Source organism: Cupressus sempervirens, chromosome 11, assembly GCF_028749045.1.
Source record: "Cupressus sempervirens isolate cs-2001-9-10 chromosome 11, ASM2874904v1, whole genome shotgun sequence".
NCBI lineage: Eukaryota > Viridiplantae > Streptophyta > Pinopsida > Cupressales > Cupressaceae > Cupressus > Cupressus sempervirens.
The window spans coordinates 44,883,629-44,902,900 of NC_143128.1; the positions used below are offsets into that span (position 1 = coordinate 44,883,629).

The 19,272-nt window shown below is 38.8% G+C and overlaps 1 protein-coding gene across 1 annotated transcript in view; it reads right to left on the bottom strand.

Annotated features, from left to right (window-relative positions):
• Window positions 1-19,272, bottom strand: part of LOC149528170 (rhomboid protein-like protein) — a 143,641-nt gene that overhangs the window by 95,686 nt on the left and 28,683 nt on the right. The window contains exons 2-3 of the mRNA XM_089811973.1: window positions 9,390-9,514; window positions 1,358-1,418 (exon numbers count right to left, since the gene is read on the bottom strand). Coding sequence (XP_089668099.1) covers window positions 1,358-1,418; window positions 9,390-9,514 — 186 coding nt within the window. The remainder of the gene's footprint in view (window positions 1-1,357; window positions 1,419-9,389; window positions 9,515-19,272) is intronic.

Consider the following 19,272-nt stretch of genomic DNA (forward strand, 5'->3'; position numbering starts at 1 on the left):
TATGTAAAGAGCTTTAAGGGCATTATAATTACCATACAAATATGGAGATTAAATCTTCAAATATTGAATCAACCACCTTAAGTAACAGACTACAATATCAGGCTAAGGAATTGTGAATTGAAATGCAGTTTGAAAAATTAGTGTAGCACTTCCAGAGTGTACTAGGACGCTGCAAAAATATGCACTACGTTAAACACAGTCCTCATAGCACTGCCTAACATAAATGCTAGGCTTCTTACGAGACCTAATCATTGGGTATTCATGGTACATTCGTTTATCTGGCATGAGGATTTCCCTACATGCCACATTATTCATGACCTTTCACCTAATTTTTTAAATGGTATTGTGACTTCAACATACAGGGACGCAGATGCACTGTCTGATCCGCTCGAGCAGCAGATTCAACACTCAGGTTATCTTCATTTGTAGCTCAGCATACATATTGTATCTATTCTGTTTTTCACTTTTTTGTAAAGCAAATTACAGATGTGGAAATAGTATGGTTATGACTGGGTATTGAGCTCATGTGTTTCACACTAAATCTAGAAGTGTCCAGAGTATGACCAAAAGTGTTCACAAGAAAATATAAATGTAACATACTTATTCGCAGTATACATGAATGTTCAATCTGTTCCATGCAAATACACAGTTTCCTACAGAAATACGTCCACTGTTTTCTTCCTTCAGATGATTCCATCCAGTTCAATTTTTTTATCAGAGCATCTTTGACCCAACCTCTAAAAATATACATACAAACAGATGCATCCGTTAGCTTCCACTAAGATACAGAAAGAAAAATTGCATTTCATGTCAAAGAATATGCAGAAATACAATCATATATATAGTGAACTATTGGGAAAATTTATTTATCTCTCCCAACAGTACTTCCAGTTATCTATTGAAAAGACCATGTCTGTAATCTTAGCATTTATCCTAATGATGCATGACAAAGTATTGACCAAGTTGTGAATCCTCTACACAGTTTTATGGGAAGAGTTTTTTAATATTGTTGCTTGCAGAAGTTCAGAGTCTTTTATTATAAATCATCCTTAAATCACTGAAGTCTTTTGATCTTGATAATTCTCCCATCTGTTTCTGATATTAATTCAGGAAGTTACAGCTTCAACTTCGTACTTAGCAAAACAAATAACTAGGCAATACTTTATTAAGAAAAAAAAAATAACACATTGAACACGTGCACTCTTCACCTAGCTAGCTGTAAATTGCAAACTGGGATCCTTTGGAGATGAGGTTGAACAGTGAAAAGATTTTAAACTTGTTGAAACAGATTGGCGAACAAGATCTGGCACAACCAAGATAATTATATTTCGAGAAATACCACAATAATAATAATTACCCCAAATGCAGAGTGCTCTAAGTAGCCAGCAGTAACTAGATTCCATGCAAAAGGGACAGTCCTGCAACGCCAGAACAGAGATTACAACTAGAACTGATTGAAAATAAAAAATAGAAATGCAGAACATGAAAATTATAACAATAATTCCTATTCACTTCCTTTGTCTTCAAAGAGGGTTATTTAAGTAAGAAAAAAATTACATGTAAAATGAAAAGGATTTCTTAAGTACGCTAGTATATAGGGTACATGTATACCAGAAGAGTGTAACATGAGCCACGTCACATTAAAAGATAAAACATGTGATCTGAAAAATAATCCTCCAAATTGTAGTTATCAGCAATTGTCTTTATTATATCATCCAATATGATGCTAGTCAACTAAAGGAGCCTGAATGTCTGACATTAATTTTTTAAATTCCTTTTTTATTGAGTTTTATAAATCCATCCTTGACACATCTTTACCTTCTCTCTAGGCATAAAAAATGCAAGAAGATTTCGACAATGCACTCATAGACGCTCATTCAACTGAGAATCCAGGTGCCAGGATGCAGCTTTTAGTCTAAATACCTGGACAGAATTTGAGGAAATCTGCTCCTAAAGAGGTGGTTATGATAAATTTCTTGTAGGAGCGCAAGTCCCACAACATGAAATGTTATTTTAAACACTCAATTAAATATAACACAAATTATTCTAATACCTCTAGAATATTTCTTTCTGCGAGCGGAGAAGTCAAAGTTTACTAAATATACATTTATTTTCACAGTTGAATTTGTACTGTTTGTTTGTCTAGGCCAAAATGCTGTGTATGGTAACTATTTATAGGAGATGTTAAATAGTCTATCTTATCAAGCAGTTAAGTTTAACACACAATAGCTATCTATAATTGTTTTGTAATTAATAAGTAGTCAGATAACCGATATGTTACATTGAAGGAAGCAAAGGTGTGGAATACACTTTCTACACAATAAAAACAATATAAGATAACATAGTTATTTATGTTAAGGAAAAAATTTCAAGAGAAAAGCAACACTCGAAAAACTCAATATTTTATTCAGTTATTGTCCCAAACCAGTACTGAGAGGGGGGATGAATCGGTACTTGCTTTAAAACCAGTTAGCTGAGCTACAAGATTCAATAACTTAAATACCAATAGTTTTAACAGTAACATAATGATAAATGCAACAAAATAGAACCATGCAAGCTTACACAAGAAAGCATACATCAATGACATAGGGTTTTGTACAGGGAAACCCTCAGTGAGAGCACGAAAACCCTAGTGGGGTAATATGCCTGCTAGCCTTTACAGCAGATAAAAGATTGCCCTGTTAAGAGCTATAGCTGTTCTTTCTAAGAGCTCATCCAATTAGAATGGTACTAACCTATAAGGAATACAACAAGCCTATGAAAGCTACCTTGTTAGAGGATTTACAACACTCCTTCTAGGAGGTACCTTGTTAGAGGATTTACAAAGGCTTACACAATAAGCACATCTTGTTAAGGGTTACAATAGCTGCAATGGTAAGAAAGAACACTAAAGTGGTTCATCTAAAGAGTGGCACAACTTGCCTTATAGCTCTGTTGTTCAATCCTTGGAGATCCTTCAATCTCCTTCCTTTGTCTTGGCTTGCCCAGTGAACACCCTTGTAGTTGTGTCACCTATCACTCTTGCATGTTCCTTGCTATCTCAAATACCCTGCATGTTGCCCGGCTCTTCACTCTGTGACTACACTTCTTCACTTGCTCACTCATATCTCAACAACTTCAATAACAATAATCAAGTGTACAAGACCTATTTACATTCTTCAAAATATGTTTCATCCTGACCACCCGTAACTACCTACGAGTAGGTACCTAGACTGGTAGGCCTGCGAATCTATCTAGAGTCCTATGATATCGCTCATGACCTTTTTATCTACGAACACTCTATCATGGAAGCCTGTCACATCATATTGCCTCTCTATCCGTTTGTCATGTCAAGTCAATGGCAACTCAGCATACTTTTTTCCCACTTGTGACTATTTCATTTCACCTTTGTGCCCATGTGACTTGTCATAGCCAGCCACTTGTTTGGACTAGTCTAAAAGTCTACCAATGGTTGTTCTGACCTCAAGTTATTCATTGCTACCAATTGCCAATCAATGACAACACTAGGGTATTAGTCATCACCTTTCTTCGGTTGTCATGTCAATTTAACTAATAGGTCCAACAATATCCCCCTTTTGCATTGATGGCAAAACCTTCGACCATTCTTGATCTTCTTTGACAAAACATATTGCCTTGGTTCTTTTCTCCTTTGTTGTTTTCTACTAAGCCAGTGAAATTCTTTATCCCAATGCGGACTTAGTCGAAAAACAACGATACTGCCCCTGAGTGTAGTCTTTGCATTCTTCTGCATTCTGGACTTCTTTATTCATCTCCCCTTGTTGGGCTTGGTATTATCTCTCTTGTTCATTCTACATCAACTCCCCCTTTCACCATTATCCATACCTTACTTTTAGTCTTAATCTTTTTCGAATTCTCCCCCTTTCTCTTTCTCTATCTTCTCATTTTGATGTGATCTTTTTCTCTTCTCCCTTTTTCGTTATATCTTATCTCCCTTTCACATTATGTCTTCTCACCTTTTTGTCAACAATGAAAAAGGGTAAGATGTTGTATTACAATTTGTCAAACACCTCTTTATATAGAGCGCGAGCACTCTCAAGTTGTGTCTTCCATGACTCCTTGAGATTATTGAGAACAAGTGTCTCACTACAAATGTCTGTCATATGTTTTATACCATCCAGGGTACTAATTAGTGGCTTGGCGATCAGTAAGTCTACATCCTTTAGATGCTCTTGAAAAATACCTAGCAAAGGTGATAGAAAACATTGAAGTTCTAAGAGCTTGAGAGCTCTTCGTCCTATTTCGCCTATGCCTGTGAGCCAAATGATGGTTGCTTGAACCTTTGTTGTATATTCTAATACTGAACTTGTGTGCGGATCAAAAGTCCCAATGACTTGTTGAAGCTCAAGTTGAGTTGTTCCACACTTTTGCTCATCAGTTGTAAAGGTACTCAAGTTTGATACCTTTTGTAGCATGGGGGTAATGGTTTTTAAAGCCTTAGTCATTTCATTCTTGACTTGTGCTGTTGTAACCTTTCAGAGCTCAATAAAATTCATGAGCTTTTCTAGTCGCTTTTCTTCAACTTTCTTCTCCACAACCTTTTTCTATGTCTTCAACCTATCCTTCAATGTTGTCAACTATCTATATAAGTTGACCAATCAGATCTGTGTTTGGGTCATAGGTGACCTCTGATGCTAGCTTAATAATCAAATCTCTTGTTTTAACCAAAGTCCTTGCCCATTGCTACCTTTTTTCTTGCTTGATTGAGCATTTCATTCGGACCAGCTTGGAGTATTTCTTTAGTTCTTTTGAATTCATCTTCCCAAAACTCTCCATTTTCTCAATCTCCTCCTTGATTGAGTTATTTTCAATTTCTTCTCCTACATCCTGTTCAAATAGCTCTCCATCTTCTAACTAGATGATGAGGAAGTGGGAGGTGTCGCCTGTCGACCCTTCCTCTTTTTCTTCTTCCATGTCTCCTCTTCTAAAATTTAACTTCCGCTTGGTTGACTCACTTCTTTTGACACTTCATTGTCCTTTGGACATGCTTTTCAACACTTTGGACTTTGTCAATGTCTTGTCTTTCTTAGAGGATTTGGCTTCCTCTTGTCAACCTTCCTGCTCCAGTTCTGGAGTCCTTTCTTTCTCTAGTAACTTTAGACTCAACCTCAGACTCAAATGAAATCTAGCATCAAAGACTAGGTCATTTGAGTCCTTTCTTTCTCTGAAAACTTTCAATAATGAAATCTAGCTAAATCTAGCTAAACTTGGAACCTTCCTAAAGAATGATGTTTGGGATACAATTCCTAAACCAAAAGAGAAATCTATTGTTTCATCCAAGAGGCTCTTCAAAATTAAACATGCTGCAAATAGTAGCATTGAAAAACATAAAGCACACTTTGTAGCTAGAGGATTCTCACAAAAAGGAAGAAATTGATTATGAAGAAACTTTTGCACCCGTTGCTAGATACACCTCAATTAGAGCAGTGATAGCTATTGCAGCTGGCAAAGGTTGGAAGCATTGAGTAAGAAGTATACTTAGAGCAGCCTGAAGGTTTTGTGATTTATGATGCAGTTTCTTATGTTTGTAAATTGAATAAAGCCCTATATGGACTTAAACAAGCTCCCTGAGCCTCAAATGAAAGGATGTGTAAGTAGATCTTGTATAATTTTTTAAACTTCTAAATGGATGTGTATAATTAGATCTTGTACAAAGACTTTTTCTTTTAAGTCAAAAACTTATTTAAAATACAATAATATAGAAATATGTTGAATCAATAAACTTATGTTTTATTCTGGCTTTTGCAGATTTACAGCCACAAGTAACAGAATCAATATCTATACATAGAGAATGGCTGGCGGTAGAACTAGGGATGACTTATGGAAACAAGGGACGCTGGGAGCAAAAAAAAAGGAGATGTGAATTGTAACTATTGTCCTATGTCGATGGGTGGGGGCATAACTCAACTAAAATATCACATTGGAAAGATAGAAAGCTGTGATATTACGCCATGTGATAATTGTCATGAAGAGGCTACTAGGGAGGCTATAACAAGCCTTAATGCATATGAGCAAAAGAAGATAGCAAAAAAGAGGACAGCGAATGCCATGGCTGCACAATGGGAGATTCCAGTTCTACAGGGTCTCAAACAGGTGCGGAGGCTTCTTCTTCCATTGGGCCACAAATACGAGGATCGTCATCCGAGAATGTGAGCAGTCATCTTTCAAACTTTTGGGTTCCACATAACAATCCAAGTGCTCAACCTGGATTGAAAGGCACTGCATGGAACAATGCGATGCATGAGAACACAAGGGTGAATGTTGCAAGATTTTGGATCTACAATGATCTTCCCTTCAATGCTTTATGTAGTCCATACTAGGATCAAGTGGTCACTTAGATTTCTATGTCTGGTAACGAGTTCAAGGCCCCAACTCATTATGAAGTGGGTGGGTTGTTATTAGACGATGAGGTAACAACCATTCATCAACCTGTGGAAGAGCAAAGAAAAATATGGGAATACAGGGGCTGAACTATTATATCCGATGGGTGGACAAATGGTAGGAATAGGACGCTCATCAACTTTATAGTTGCTTCACAGGAGCAGTTGGTATTTCTAAAATCAATTGATGCCTCTGATCAAGTGAAGAATGTAAAAGCTTTATGCAACATGTTGGATGAGGTGGTAGTGGAAGTGGGGGTGGCTACTGTAATTCAAATTGTGATTGATACTGCAGCTGCATATTTAGCAGCCAGTAGACTTTTGATGGAAAGGCATCCCACATTATTTTGGAGCCCTTGTGTTGCCCGTTGTCTTGACTTGCTCCTTGAGGACATAGAGAAACTGAGTTGGGTTGAGAAGGTGGTTCAAGATGGAAGGAATATTGCAAAGTATATCTACAACCACACATGGGTCCTAAGTCTTATGAGAGAGCACACTAGTGGCAAGGATCTTGTGCAAGCAGGGGTCACACGCTTTGCTACTAATTTTCTCATCTTGCAAAGCATATTGGAAACATTGTTAGACCTGAGGCGTATAATTCTAAGTAAGAAATGGTTGAAGAGTCCTTATGCCAAAAAGCCTCAAGCAGAGAAGATGTTGTTTGATACTAGATTTGGCAAGCTAATGGAGGAGATCATCAAAGTAAGTTTTCAAGTCTTGATTGATGATTTATTATTTAATTTTTAAATATTGCAATTCGCTGATTTTTGTATAACTTCTTATGAAGGTTTTAAGAATTGTGGATGGGGATAAAGCCCCCATGGGGTATCTATATGAGGCCATGGATAGGGCCAAAGAGACCATTCAACACTTATATAGGTCAAATGAGGCCAAATAGAGACCCATATGGAACATTATCGACCGTAGGTGGAACCAACAACTCCACCAACATATTCATGCAATTGCCTACTATTTGAGCCCCAAGTTCTTTTTCTCTAACACTTTTCGAGCAGATGCAGAGGTTCAAGTTTCCCTAGACGCATGTATTTGAAGATTGATTGCTGATTTGGACCTTCAATACCTTGTACTTGATGAGTTACAAGGTTACAAGAGGGAAGAGAGGCCATTGTTTTCTTCTCTTGATTGCAAACATAAGAGGCACACCTTACAGCCAGGTAAAAAAGTACATGTGTTCTGTTTTATTATACCATTGATTTAACTAATTAGTTTATTGCGGTCTTGAGCACATTTTAAATGGCTTTTTATCCTTGCAGATTTGTGGTGGGAAGATTATGGTGCCACAACACCTAATCTTCAAAAGCTTGCCATTCGAATATTATTGCAGGCCTGTAGTGCTTCTGGTTGTGAGCGAAATTGGAGCACTTTTGAGAACATACACACAAAAAAACACAATAGGTTGACTTAGAAGAGCTTGGATGACTTAGTTTATGAGCGCTACAACCTTTGATTGCACGAAAAGAGGGTGCAAGGGAAAGCTTCATATGAAGCACTTGACTTGGATGATATTGATCCAGATTCCATATGCAAAAGATTGGTTAGCTCCTCCTGATGGTGATGATGTGGATGTGCATGGAGATCCTTTGTTAGCTGATGAGCAACTAGCTGAGTTTGAGATGGAGGCAGATGATTGGGATGCAGAAGTGGCAGCACGTGAATAGGAGGAACATGAACAAAGTCAGGCACCTATGGAGGCACCTATTGAGGGACCTATTGAAGATGTTCCAACTACTTCAGCAGCATCCACCCAGAAGCTGCGATCTCTTTTGAGCTTTACTCGTAGATGCAGTTTATGATTTCTACTTCTAGTTGTGATGAACATTGAAACTTAATATGTATTTAGAAGTTGTAGTTTCATGAAGTTTGATATGTGAACTTATGTTTATTAAATATTTAGATGTCGCACTTGTTTTTTGGTAAATGATTCTAAATTTCTATGTTAATATGCAAGTTGTAATTGATGAATTTTTATGCATTTATGTCAAAACTTTGATTAATATATAATGAATATCTCAAATCATTATACATTCTATAAATTTTGTATATGTGTGTGTTTTTAACATTATTTTAAGAAATTATATATTTTTAAATGTTTGATAAAAGTGCCGATTTATTGCCTTTTTTTGTCGAGATTTTGGATTTTTTTGGGTCGGCCGAAATATTGCCGAGATCGAGATTTTCAACTATGATATGAACCATCTTATCTCCAACATCTTCCATGATTAACCGTATTAATTCAGGTTAATTTAGTTACAATAGCATTTCCCGTTAGATTAAAAAGATAAAATATTTACTTAAAATAAAAAGAATTAACTGAAATAGCTTTAGAGGAGAGCATATATCCCAGTGTTGGAAAATTCTAGCAACAGTTTATGTTTTCTATCTCTTGTATGGACATAACATTTTTGAAGAGCTGAGTTTAAAAAACTTATACAAAAAATAATTCCATTGAGCCAAAAACTTGAAGAATGGGAAGAAAATGAATGTGCAAATCATTACAGTAAGTTTGCCGGTGGGACAAAACTTTCAAAATTTGATGACAAAAACAAACCACGCTAGCAAAAACACTGCTGAAGATTGCCGAAATGTAATACAACTGCCATTCCAGTATGAATGGGAATATATTTGATACTCAACAGTAAGCTACAAAAAGAATACACACACACACACAAGATCCTCCACTAAGAGATGTAAATGCTCAGTGAATGCAAGACAAAGAAGATGTAGTTATGTTGGTGTAGTATTACTCCAGCAAACAAGAGAAGTACAAGTCACATGATGCATCTGTAATCTATCGGAGTACATATCTATCCCAGTAAACTTATCCTATCCCAGGGGCAGATAATTTAATAAAATAATTATCTAAATGGAAACATAAAATTAAAAGCATCTCACATAATTAAAAATAAAGAATACATGTCTTTGAGGTATTATAAAACCCTAAAAAATTGAACATAATGATAAGATCCATACTTCCCAGGAACTAGAGCCAAATATTCAATAGTTGATGGAGAAATCTGGGATACAACATTGCCAATCACAAGTACCACTGCAAGACCTCTACAAAGATTTGTGAACCCCGTGAAGAGGCCAACACCCTGACATCAAATCAGCAACGAGCCAAATGCATTAGAAACTTAAAAGAGATTCAACTATATCAAATTGCAAATGGAAACAGTGTGTATGAGTAAATGCATGCATAATCATTTGAAACATTGAGATATCAAACAAGACTATAAGATCTTCTAAAATATTTAATATTGGCTAAAACTTTAAAAAATAAGTGTTTATCTGCAATAATTACCAATGGTGCTAAATACTATAGCGCTATTTTTTTAAGAGTATGATAGTGATGATTTATAGTCCAATTTAAGTATCACTATCCATATGCTGCTCATCTATATTACTGTAATCATTAGTCTGTTATTCTTACATAGCATTGTAACACTTATTTACATAGTAAAATATGAACACATCTTTAAGAATTTGCATAAATACTTTACTTCTTCCAATCAGAATGTAACAATATAGAGATGGATGTCATAATCAGTGCAGGCTTATGTTCTTGAATAATCATAAATTAGAATGCATTTACCTGTTATTAGATTCTTATTGTGCTTGCTTCATGAATCAAAGTGCCATATGATTGATTTATCCATACTTATTGACTAAGTGAAATTTGAAATAGGAGATATTCCAGCAATTTTAATCATCTCTAGAAGTCCTCAATCAATTATCCAGTATGAAGATACAGACCAGTGTTGATTGGTATGACAATGATATTTGAAGCACAAATACAGACATGTCTGAATATATTAAGTAGGACTTTCTTCTGATGGCAGTCTGCTTTCTGACAGTCATGGGTTTAGATTTTAGTTTCCATCTGTAGGGTGGTATGCATGTTTCAAAAATGCTTTGTTGTTTGGAAATTACATGATACCTAGTTCATCCCAATCATTAGCATTTATTAAAAAATATTTACTGCTTTTTTCTGGCATTTAAATGCCTAAGATTTTGTGAGTGAATCACCATGCAAAGAGATAATCCACCAATTGTAATGCATATAACAATATCTTTAACAGGTTCACTACTATCCATTGATGACTAATTGTAGACATTCAAGGGGCATTACGAAGATTATTTTAGGTTATCCCTTCTCTAAAATGAAATCTTAGCCAATATCCTACATTAATTGCCTGATTTGACGATGGCCTACATAGATTGTCTAGTTTGACCAATGCCCTACATATTTCGCAAACTAGTTGGACTTTTGGCCTACACTTCGAGAATTCTAACCAAAATAAAGTTGGATGAAATGGTTACCTTTTTTCCTTAATTCAATCTTAATGCAGCACCTAATACAAATACTAATTTCTTTTGATATATGGATGTCTTTTCAGTAAATGCATTAGCTGCTGCTATACAGATGCATGCCTTAAGAAACTGCTAAAAATAAACTAAACCAATGAATCATCTTCTCCAAGAAACCCTTGGGCATAGATCATTCATCATTTCGTTATTGTAATGTCCCCTTCTCCACACTAGCATTAATGGCGCCTAGTTGGTCTATCTTCCCATCCGGATAGGCTAACGGCATGTGATTTAGGATACCAACCAGTCACAGGTGTTTGGTTTCAGTTGAAGAGATTTTTAAATGGGAAAGCCTAAGGTTAGAGTCACTTTATTTTATTAAGTTGAAGTATAAAGTACTGTATTGCTTAAAGTCACTTCAGGACAAAATGACTTAAGTGACTAAAAGACGAAATAGTCTTTTATCCCACATTGCTTTGAGATGTGTTCTCCTCACACTTCGAGGTGATAAAAGAAAGCTTTTACATTGGGATTGCCATCATGAGTTTTGATATAGTTCAAATGACAAAAAGGTTGCTTAAATGTGACTAGCAATTTTAAGGACGAAACACCTTAAAACAGTAAGAGAAGTTGGACGTAACCCCAACTACTCTTAGAGATTACTTATAGGTTGGCAGAGATATTGGAAGAGTGATATGTTATTTCCAATCAAGTCTGCCTAGACATCAGCTATCTCTTCATATGCAAAGTGGGGAATCATAGGAGTAATCAAAGAAGGAGAATAGACCTACGACAGATAGATAGGTACTGCAGCAGTAGGAATTATCAGCTAGAACTCGTAATATCAGTTGCAGAATGATAGCAAGGAAGTTTCAGTTTGGTCGGCTATCATCTACTCTACGTGGTTAGGAAGTAACTCGTCTTTGAGTGTGGTGGTGGGAGTTGTGGGTGAAGCTGGGTGGTGCAAAAGCGTTCGCTAGAAATAGGAGTTAGCAAGTGGAGGACATCCACAGGCCCAGGACTCACGGCAGAGTCTCCACACTCCCATGACACATGCTCATCATACAGTGGTGCTTTCGTATCATATCACAGGGGCCATTGTGGGATAGTAACCCAACCAGGGCAGTTCGGTTGGAACTGGCATTGCAACATTGGGCAGTCACAGTCCACTCCAAGGTGATGGATTGGATCTCATGTAACTACAACCCATACAACTGAACATCTACTATGGCATTCTACTGTGGTGAAACCAGATTAAGTGTGTGAATTTTACAGTGGTATCAAAGCTATAGGTCCTGCCATCTTGTGGGATAAACAGGAAATAAAATGATAGCGGAGTATGAGGAAGAAACTTTATAATTTTGGTCACCTCCAACTGGAACAAGCAAGATCTTCCGAACAAATTGATATTGAGGATAGTTATTCAGTGGATGAGGAACTGATTTTTGGAACAAGTGAACAAGCTGAACAGACTAAACAGGTTGATCAGATTGAACAGGCAAAACAGGAAAACAACATTCAAATGGAACGTAATGAAACTGAACCAGATCGAGAAGTGAAACATTGTGAGCTATTAGAGATGGGCCGAATAACCTAGCTGATGCACTTCAACAACTTGCAGCTAATATACAGCAATTAGCCCCTGTTAACAGGAGAGCTCTGAGCCATCACAGTGGAGCTAGTAGTGTAGTGGGATCACCCAAAGTTGTTAGGGCTCCCAGACAAAACACTAACAAGCCTTTAATGTCAATTTTTAATGCAAAGGAAGAGGTAGCACCACCAACGGCACCAAACTTACTACCAGACAATGTTATGGCAATGTATGATGAATGGGATTTGTTTCTTGATCCAATTAAACAAAATGTCCTTTGTCCAATATCTAAGTTAGAAAGGGAGTTAGATAAATAGCAGCAAGATAGAAGAATTAGAGCACCAAACAGAGACTTAAAGCATGCTATGAACAAATTATCTCTCCTTACTTTTCATGGCAGCAGTAAGACATCTACAAGAGCTTGGATTCACAAGCTAGATACTTACCTAACACTTAAACCTATGTCAGAGATAGAAGCCATTACATTTGCTACGATGCACTTCGAGGGGGCAGCATATGATTGGTGGCATCACGGGTTGGTTACCCAGGATCATGGTCTCATTATGTCCTATGAGACTTTCAGCTCTAAGTTGTTTACTTGCTTTGATAGGAAAGATATTGAGATCTATTACAGGAATCTGGCACAGTTACGAGAAGGTGGAACTCTAGATGATTTCATTGACGAGTTTCAGCGGAACTTGGTGATGGTTCCATACATGTCAAAACAATGTAAGGTAATGTTGATCACCGAGGGTTTACAGGATAGATATAGAGGATTGGTTAAGGTACTTAAACCAAAAATTCTGGATGATGTTATTAAGATCGCACATGATCTAGAGTCACCATCTTCAATATTACAACCCCCTAAGAAAATGTATAGAGGATCCACTTCATTCCACAAGACCAGAAACCAGCATAAGTCTACACCTCCCAGGATGCACTTTGAGACACGAAATGAACTTGAGAGGAAGAAGCTATGCTTCACTTGCAGAGAGCCATGGACACCAGATCATAAATGTCTTGGCAAAGACAAGATACATTATATAAAGGTGCTTTCAGAGGAGGAGGATGAGCAGCAGGAAGGCAGCGATGTTGATGGCAGCAATGAGGAGGAGAACAAGGATCAACCACCTAGAGGGAGGAATAAGGAAGGTACCAAGGGGCAACCTCCTATCATAGCATCACTTTCTAGCAATCCCAAAGGACACCTTTTCGTTTGAAAGAAATTGTTAGAGGACAGCGTATTATATGTCTCTTGGATACAGGTGTCTTGCATAACTTCATAAGCTCATGCTGGGTTCCCAAGAGGAAGTTACAGATTAACGACATACCTGAGTTTGAGGTTAAGGTAGTAGCAGATGAGAGATTGAGATGCATAGGGAAGGTGCTAGGGCTTCCGATTCATTTTGATTATTTCCTTCTTGAGGCAGATTTTTATGTGGTGGATTTAGATGGACTAGATGCCATGTTGGGGAGACAGTGATTACAGACCATAGGCAGATATACGGTTGATCACGAGAAGATGCAGTTGGAGTTCTTACAGGATGGCCAACAAGTGATCCTCAAGGCTATGCCAAAGGATGAACCCAAGTTGATTTCAGCCCACAGGATGGAGGCCATTATGAGGCGTGATGACATGGAGTGGGCAGCACACTATTTTATTTCCCCTAGGGCTATTTTAGACTCAGGACAGTAGCTTCATATTGACATTCAGCCAGTGCTTGATAAGCACAAGAGGGTTTTTGAGGACATACCTCCAGGTATTCCCCCAAACAGAGGGTTTGAGCATATCATAGAGTTGGAGGAGGGCGCCAAACCTGTCATCATGACACCGTATCGTCATCCCAGGCATTATAAGGAGGCGATAGAAAAGATGATTAAGGAGCTTCTAGACATGGGACACATTAAGCCTAGCTCCAGTCCCTTTGTTTCTTCCGTTGTATTGGTGAAGAGGAAGGATGGCACTCTACGCATGTGTATTGATTACCATGCTCTCAACAAAAGGACCATGAGCTATTGGATGAGTTAGATGGGGCGGTTTACTTCTCAAAGATAGATCTCAGATCGGGGTACCATCAGATACAGGTTCGCGAGGAGGATATGCATAAGACAGCCTTCCGATGTCATTATGGTCACTTCAAGTTCTTAGTTATGCCATTTGGACTCACTAATGTGCCAAATACATTTCAGTCGTATATGAACCACATCTTTCTAAAACAGTTGTGGAAGAGTATATTAGTATTTTTTGATGATATATTAATTTTCAACAGAATTTGGGAGGAGCACTTGCAGTAGCATCTAAATGAGGTACTCAGTATCATGGAGGAGCACTTGTTGTTTGCTAAGGAGTCCAAGTGTGAGTTTGGGTTGACCGAGATTCTTTACCTTGGTCATCTGATTGGTGCTGATGGGGTAAAGGTACATCAAGAAAAGATTTAGGCGATACTAGATTGGCCACCACCGAGGGACGTATCAGACTTGAGGATTCATGGGTCTCTGCTGTTACTACAAGAGGTTCACTAGAGGTTTCTCTTAGGTAGCCGCTCCCCTTACCGACCTCACACAAAAAGGGGCTTTCAAATGGACAGTTGACGCAGAGGAGATCTTTGATAGGCTCAAATGGGTGATGAGCACATGTCCAGTCTTGGCACTGCCCAAATTCTCTCGACCATTTGTTCTAGAGTGTGATGCTTCAAGGAGTGGTATTAGCACAGTCCTCATGCACGATAGGCATCTGATTGCTTATGAAGGCGGGAAGCTCAAGGATGGTGAGAGATTGTACTCCACTTATGATAAGGAGATATTGGCTATTGTGCATGCTTTAGCCAAATTCAGACAGTACCTAGTGGGGGGCAAAATTCATAGTTAGAACGGATCACAATAGTTTGCTCTACTTCTTAGAGCAAAAGGACCTTAATAAAAGGCAGCAAAAGTGGGTCAGCAAAAATTTGGCGTATGATTTCAACATTGAGTACATAAAAGGAAAGGACAATGTAGTTGTTGATGCACTTTCCAAGAGACCCTCAGTAGCGGAATGTTGTGCTATTTTTGAGATTTCAATAGATTGGAAGTCTCAGTTGCTAGTTGAGTATTCTAAGAATACTCAAGCATGTCAGATTATGGACGGACAGCTTCAGGACAGCAAGTATAAGGTAATAGATGATGTGATTTTCTAGAAGGATCTGATTTACCTCGTACCAGGGTCTAAGCTCAAAGGTAAAATTATGGAAACTATACATGATGCACCATCAGTTAGCACTTTTTGGTAGGAACTATTCAGATTGATCGGCATGGAGTTGACTCCCAGCACGAGTTATCACCCCCAGACAGATGGATAAACAAAGATAGTTAACAAATGGGTGGAAGGTTATCTCTGGAGCTATGTAGCAGAACAACAGAGAGCCTGGTTTAAGTGTTTGTATCTCGGAGAGTATTGTTACAACTCCTCCTACCACATGTCCATTTAGATGTCTCCATTTTGTTCTCTCTATGGCAGCGAGCCCCTGTCATTCGTAGACCTGGCTTTGTAGGACAACAGGGTGCCACTAGCAGGGGATTGGATACAGAATCAGTAGGATATCCTCAAATCTCTTCGAGAGAACATTCTATGGGCCCAGAATCAGTAGAAGATGTACGCTGATTGCCAATAGACTGAGCAGAGTTTTGAGTTGGGTGATGTGGTTTATCTTTGCCTCCAACCATACAGACAGACTTCCTTAAAGAAGAGTGGGTCTCAAAAACTTCAGCCCAGATTTTATGGTCCATATCACATTACTAGGAAGGTTGGTGAGGTCGCCTATGAGCTGGATTTACCTGATGACAGCAGAATTCATAACGTGTTCCACGTTTCATGTCCCAAGAAAGTCATTGGCCAACATACAGTACCTTCCATAGCGTTGCCTCCGCTCGATGAGGAAGGGAAGCTTGTATTAGTTCCAGCACAGGTGATATAGGTCAAAGAGAGGAAACTACGAAACATCTGATTCGCTGGAAGGATTTACCTTACGAGGATGCCACTTGGGAAAGTGAGTCAATCCTACAACATCCGGCAGTGAGAATGCTTAAGGGCAAGCAATCCCGGTAAGAAAAGACTATAATGTCCCCTTCTCCACGCTAACATTAATGGCACCTAGTTGGTCTATCTTCCCATCTGAATAGGCTAATGGCATGTGATTTAGGATGTCGGCCAATCACAAGCGTTTGGTTTCAGTTGAAAAGATTTTTAAATGAGAAAGCCTAAGGTTAAAGTCACTTTATTTTATTAAGTTGAAGTATAAAGTACTTTATTGTTTAAAGTCACTTCAGGACAAAATGACTTAAGTGACTAAAAGACGAAATAGTCATGTATCCCACATTGCTAAGAGATTTGTTCTCCCCACACTTCAAGGTGATAAAATAACGCTTTTACATTTGGATTGCCACTGTGAATTCTGATATAGTTCAAATGACTAAAAGGTTGCTTAAATGTGACTAGCAATTTTAAGGACGAAACCCCTTAAAACAGTAAGAAGTTGAACATAACCCCAACTACTCTTAGAGATTACTTACAGGTTGGCAAAGATATTGGAAGAGTGATATGTTATTTCGAATCAAGTCTGCCCAAACATCAGATATTTCTTCATATGCAAAGTGGGGAATTGTACGAGTACTCAGGGAAGGAGAGCAGACCTATGGCAGATAGATAGAAACTACAGCAGTAGGAATTATCAGCTAGAGCTCGTAATATCAGTTGCAAAACAATAGCAAGGAAGTTTCAGCTTGATCGGATATCATCTACTCTGCGTGGTTAGGAAGTAGCTCGGCTTTGAGTGTGGTAGTGGGAGTTGCGGGTGAAGGTGGGCAGTGCAAAAGCATTCGCTGAAAATTGGAGTTAGCAAGCGAAGGACATCCACAAGCCCAGGACTCACGGCAGAGTCTCCACACTCCCGTGACACATGCTCATTATACAATGGTGCTTTCGTATCATATCACAAGGACCGTGTGGGATAGTAACCCAACCAGGGCAGTTCGGTTGGAACTAGCATTGCAACATTGGGTAATCACAATCTACTCCAAGGTGACAAATTGGATCTCATGTAACCGTAGCTTGTACAACTAAACATCTACTATGGCATTCTACTGTGGTGAAACCAGATTAAGGGTGGGAATATTATAGTTATTGTTTCTCTTTTGAAGAATCCTACACAAATACCCAAATCCTCCACCACTTTTCCCAAAGCTACATGGGAGTTCTTTATACACTCACTTGCATCTCCTTCATCCCCTTCGTTAGCCACTTCTTTGTTTCTTGCCTTCGCTGGCTAACCATTCCTTCCTCAGTCTCACCTTTCGTGTGCCTTTCCCCATTCCCCCTACCACCCCATGTTGCCCTCACCTACCCACACCACCTTTTTCCTTCATAGATGCGGATCATGACCCCTTCATCACCCACCTCAAATGCTCTCTTTGGGCCACTCCCTTCACATATCTCTCATGTGCTTCCACCACATTTGACACCATCTCTATGGCACTCTGTCCCCAAAATTGTTGGTTTGATGATGATTTTAAGTCTTTTTGTTGCCTTGTTCACTCCACCTTCACTGATCAGGATCCCTCCTTTCCCCGAATCAAGCTATCCATGCGTAGCCTCCTTCACTGGAAGAAGTGTCTCTTTTACCTTGAGTAATGTAGGTCTCTCAGCTCTTCCCTTGGGGCCTCCCCAAAGCACTTCTGGCGCATGCTCTTCCTCCACCACTCCGCTTTCCTGCATGACCTGGATTTCAACTCCCTCATCTCCTACATTGTCACCCTTTACGACATTCCTAGTCAGCCTCCCCTTTGCATCCCCCCTCCACTACCACCTCTTCACCATTTCCATCATTGCCGAGGTCGTTAGAGCTGAGTTGTAGCAAGGTTGTAGATGAGAAAGGGTTCCAAGCAGAGCTCTTCAAGATGAGGATTTTTGTTCTTGGTTTGTATCTTGTTGATCTCTTCAATAGAGTGGTGTGTACTGGTTTTTTGTCATCTTGGTCTCGCCATATTATTCACCCAATCCACAAGGCTAGGTCGACCTCTGATCTCGGAACTACGGGACCATTATGATTATGCATAGCTTTGCCAAACTTTATGCCACAGTTTTGCACATTATTCGCACAAGACAGTTGGACGTATTAGGTTGCAGGGCTAGAAGCCAAGCTAGTTTCAGAGCAAATTTTCAGACTACTAACCATGTTCTCACTCTCAAGGCCATTACTAAGGAGGCTTGGCACCGCTCGACGAAAGTCTACTACTGCTTTGTAGACTTTTGCAAAGCCTTTGATTTTGTCCCCCGCTCAGCGTTATTTCAAAGACTTGGGAATATTGGGTTTCTGAGGTTTGACTCGCGGTAATCATGAGACTTTACCAGAGGGATGTTAGTTGTATCAGGACTCCTCTGGGCTTCTCCGATTTTATTCAGAGTCCTATTGGCATCAAGCAAGGATGCCCACTTTCTCCTATGTTGTTTGGTATTTACATTAAGGAGCTTAAGACCTATCTGAGGAGTTTTTCACTTCTCGAGGATGGGTGTTATCTTCATCAAGCTTTGATTTCCATCCTTCTCTTTGTTGACGAAGTGGTGCTTTTGTCTTCCTCCCCTGATGTGTTACAACATCTTTTGGACAAGTTGGCCTCCTATGATTCTCAACAACTAGTGGTCAACCTGAGCAAGACCTAGGTTATGGTTTTCAACTGCTTGAGAACCTCTCATCTCCATTTCTTCTTTAGAGGGACCGAGAGTGAGATGACTTCCAGCTACACCTATTTGGGCATCAGGTTTTCTTGGTCGTGTTTCACTCTGAGACCGGCCATGATGTTGTGGGTCAAAAAGGGGTTGGATTCACTTGCTTTACTTGAGAGAGTGCTTTAAACACCATTTCCAGGATATCACATCTAAGATGTATATCTTAGACTCCTTAGCTAGACCTACTGTCCTTT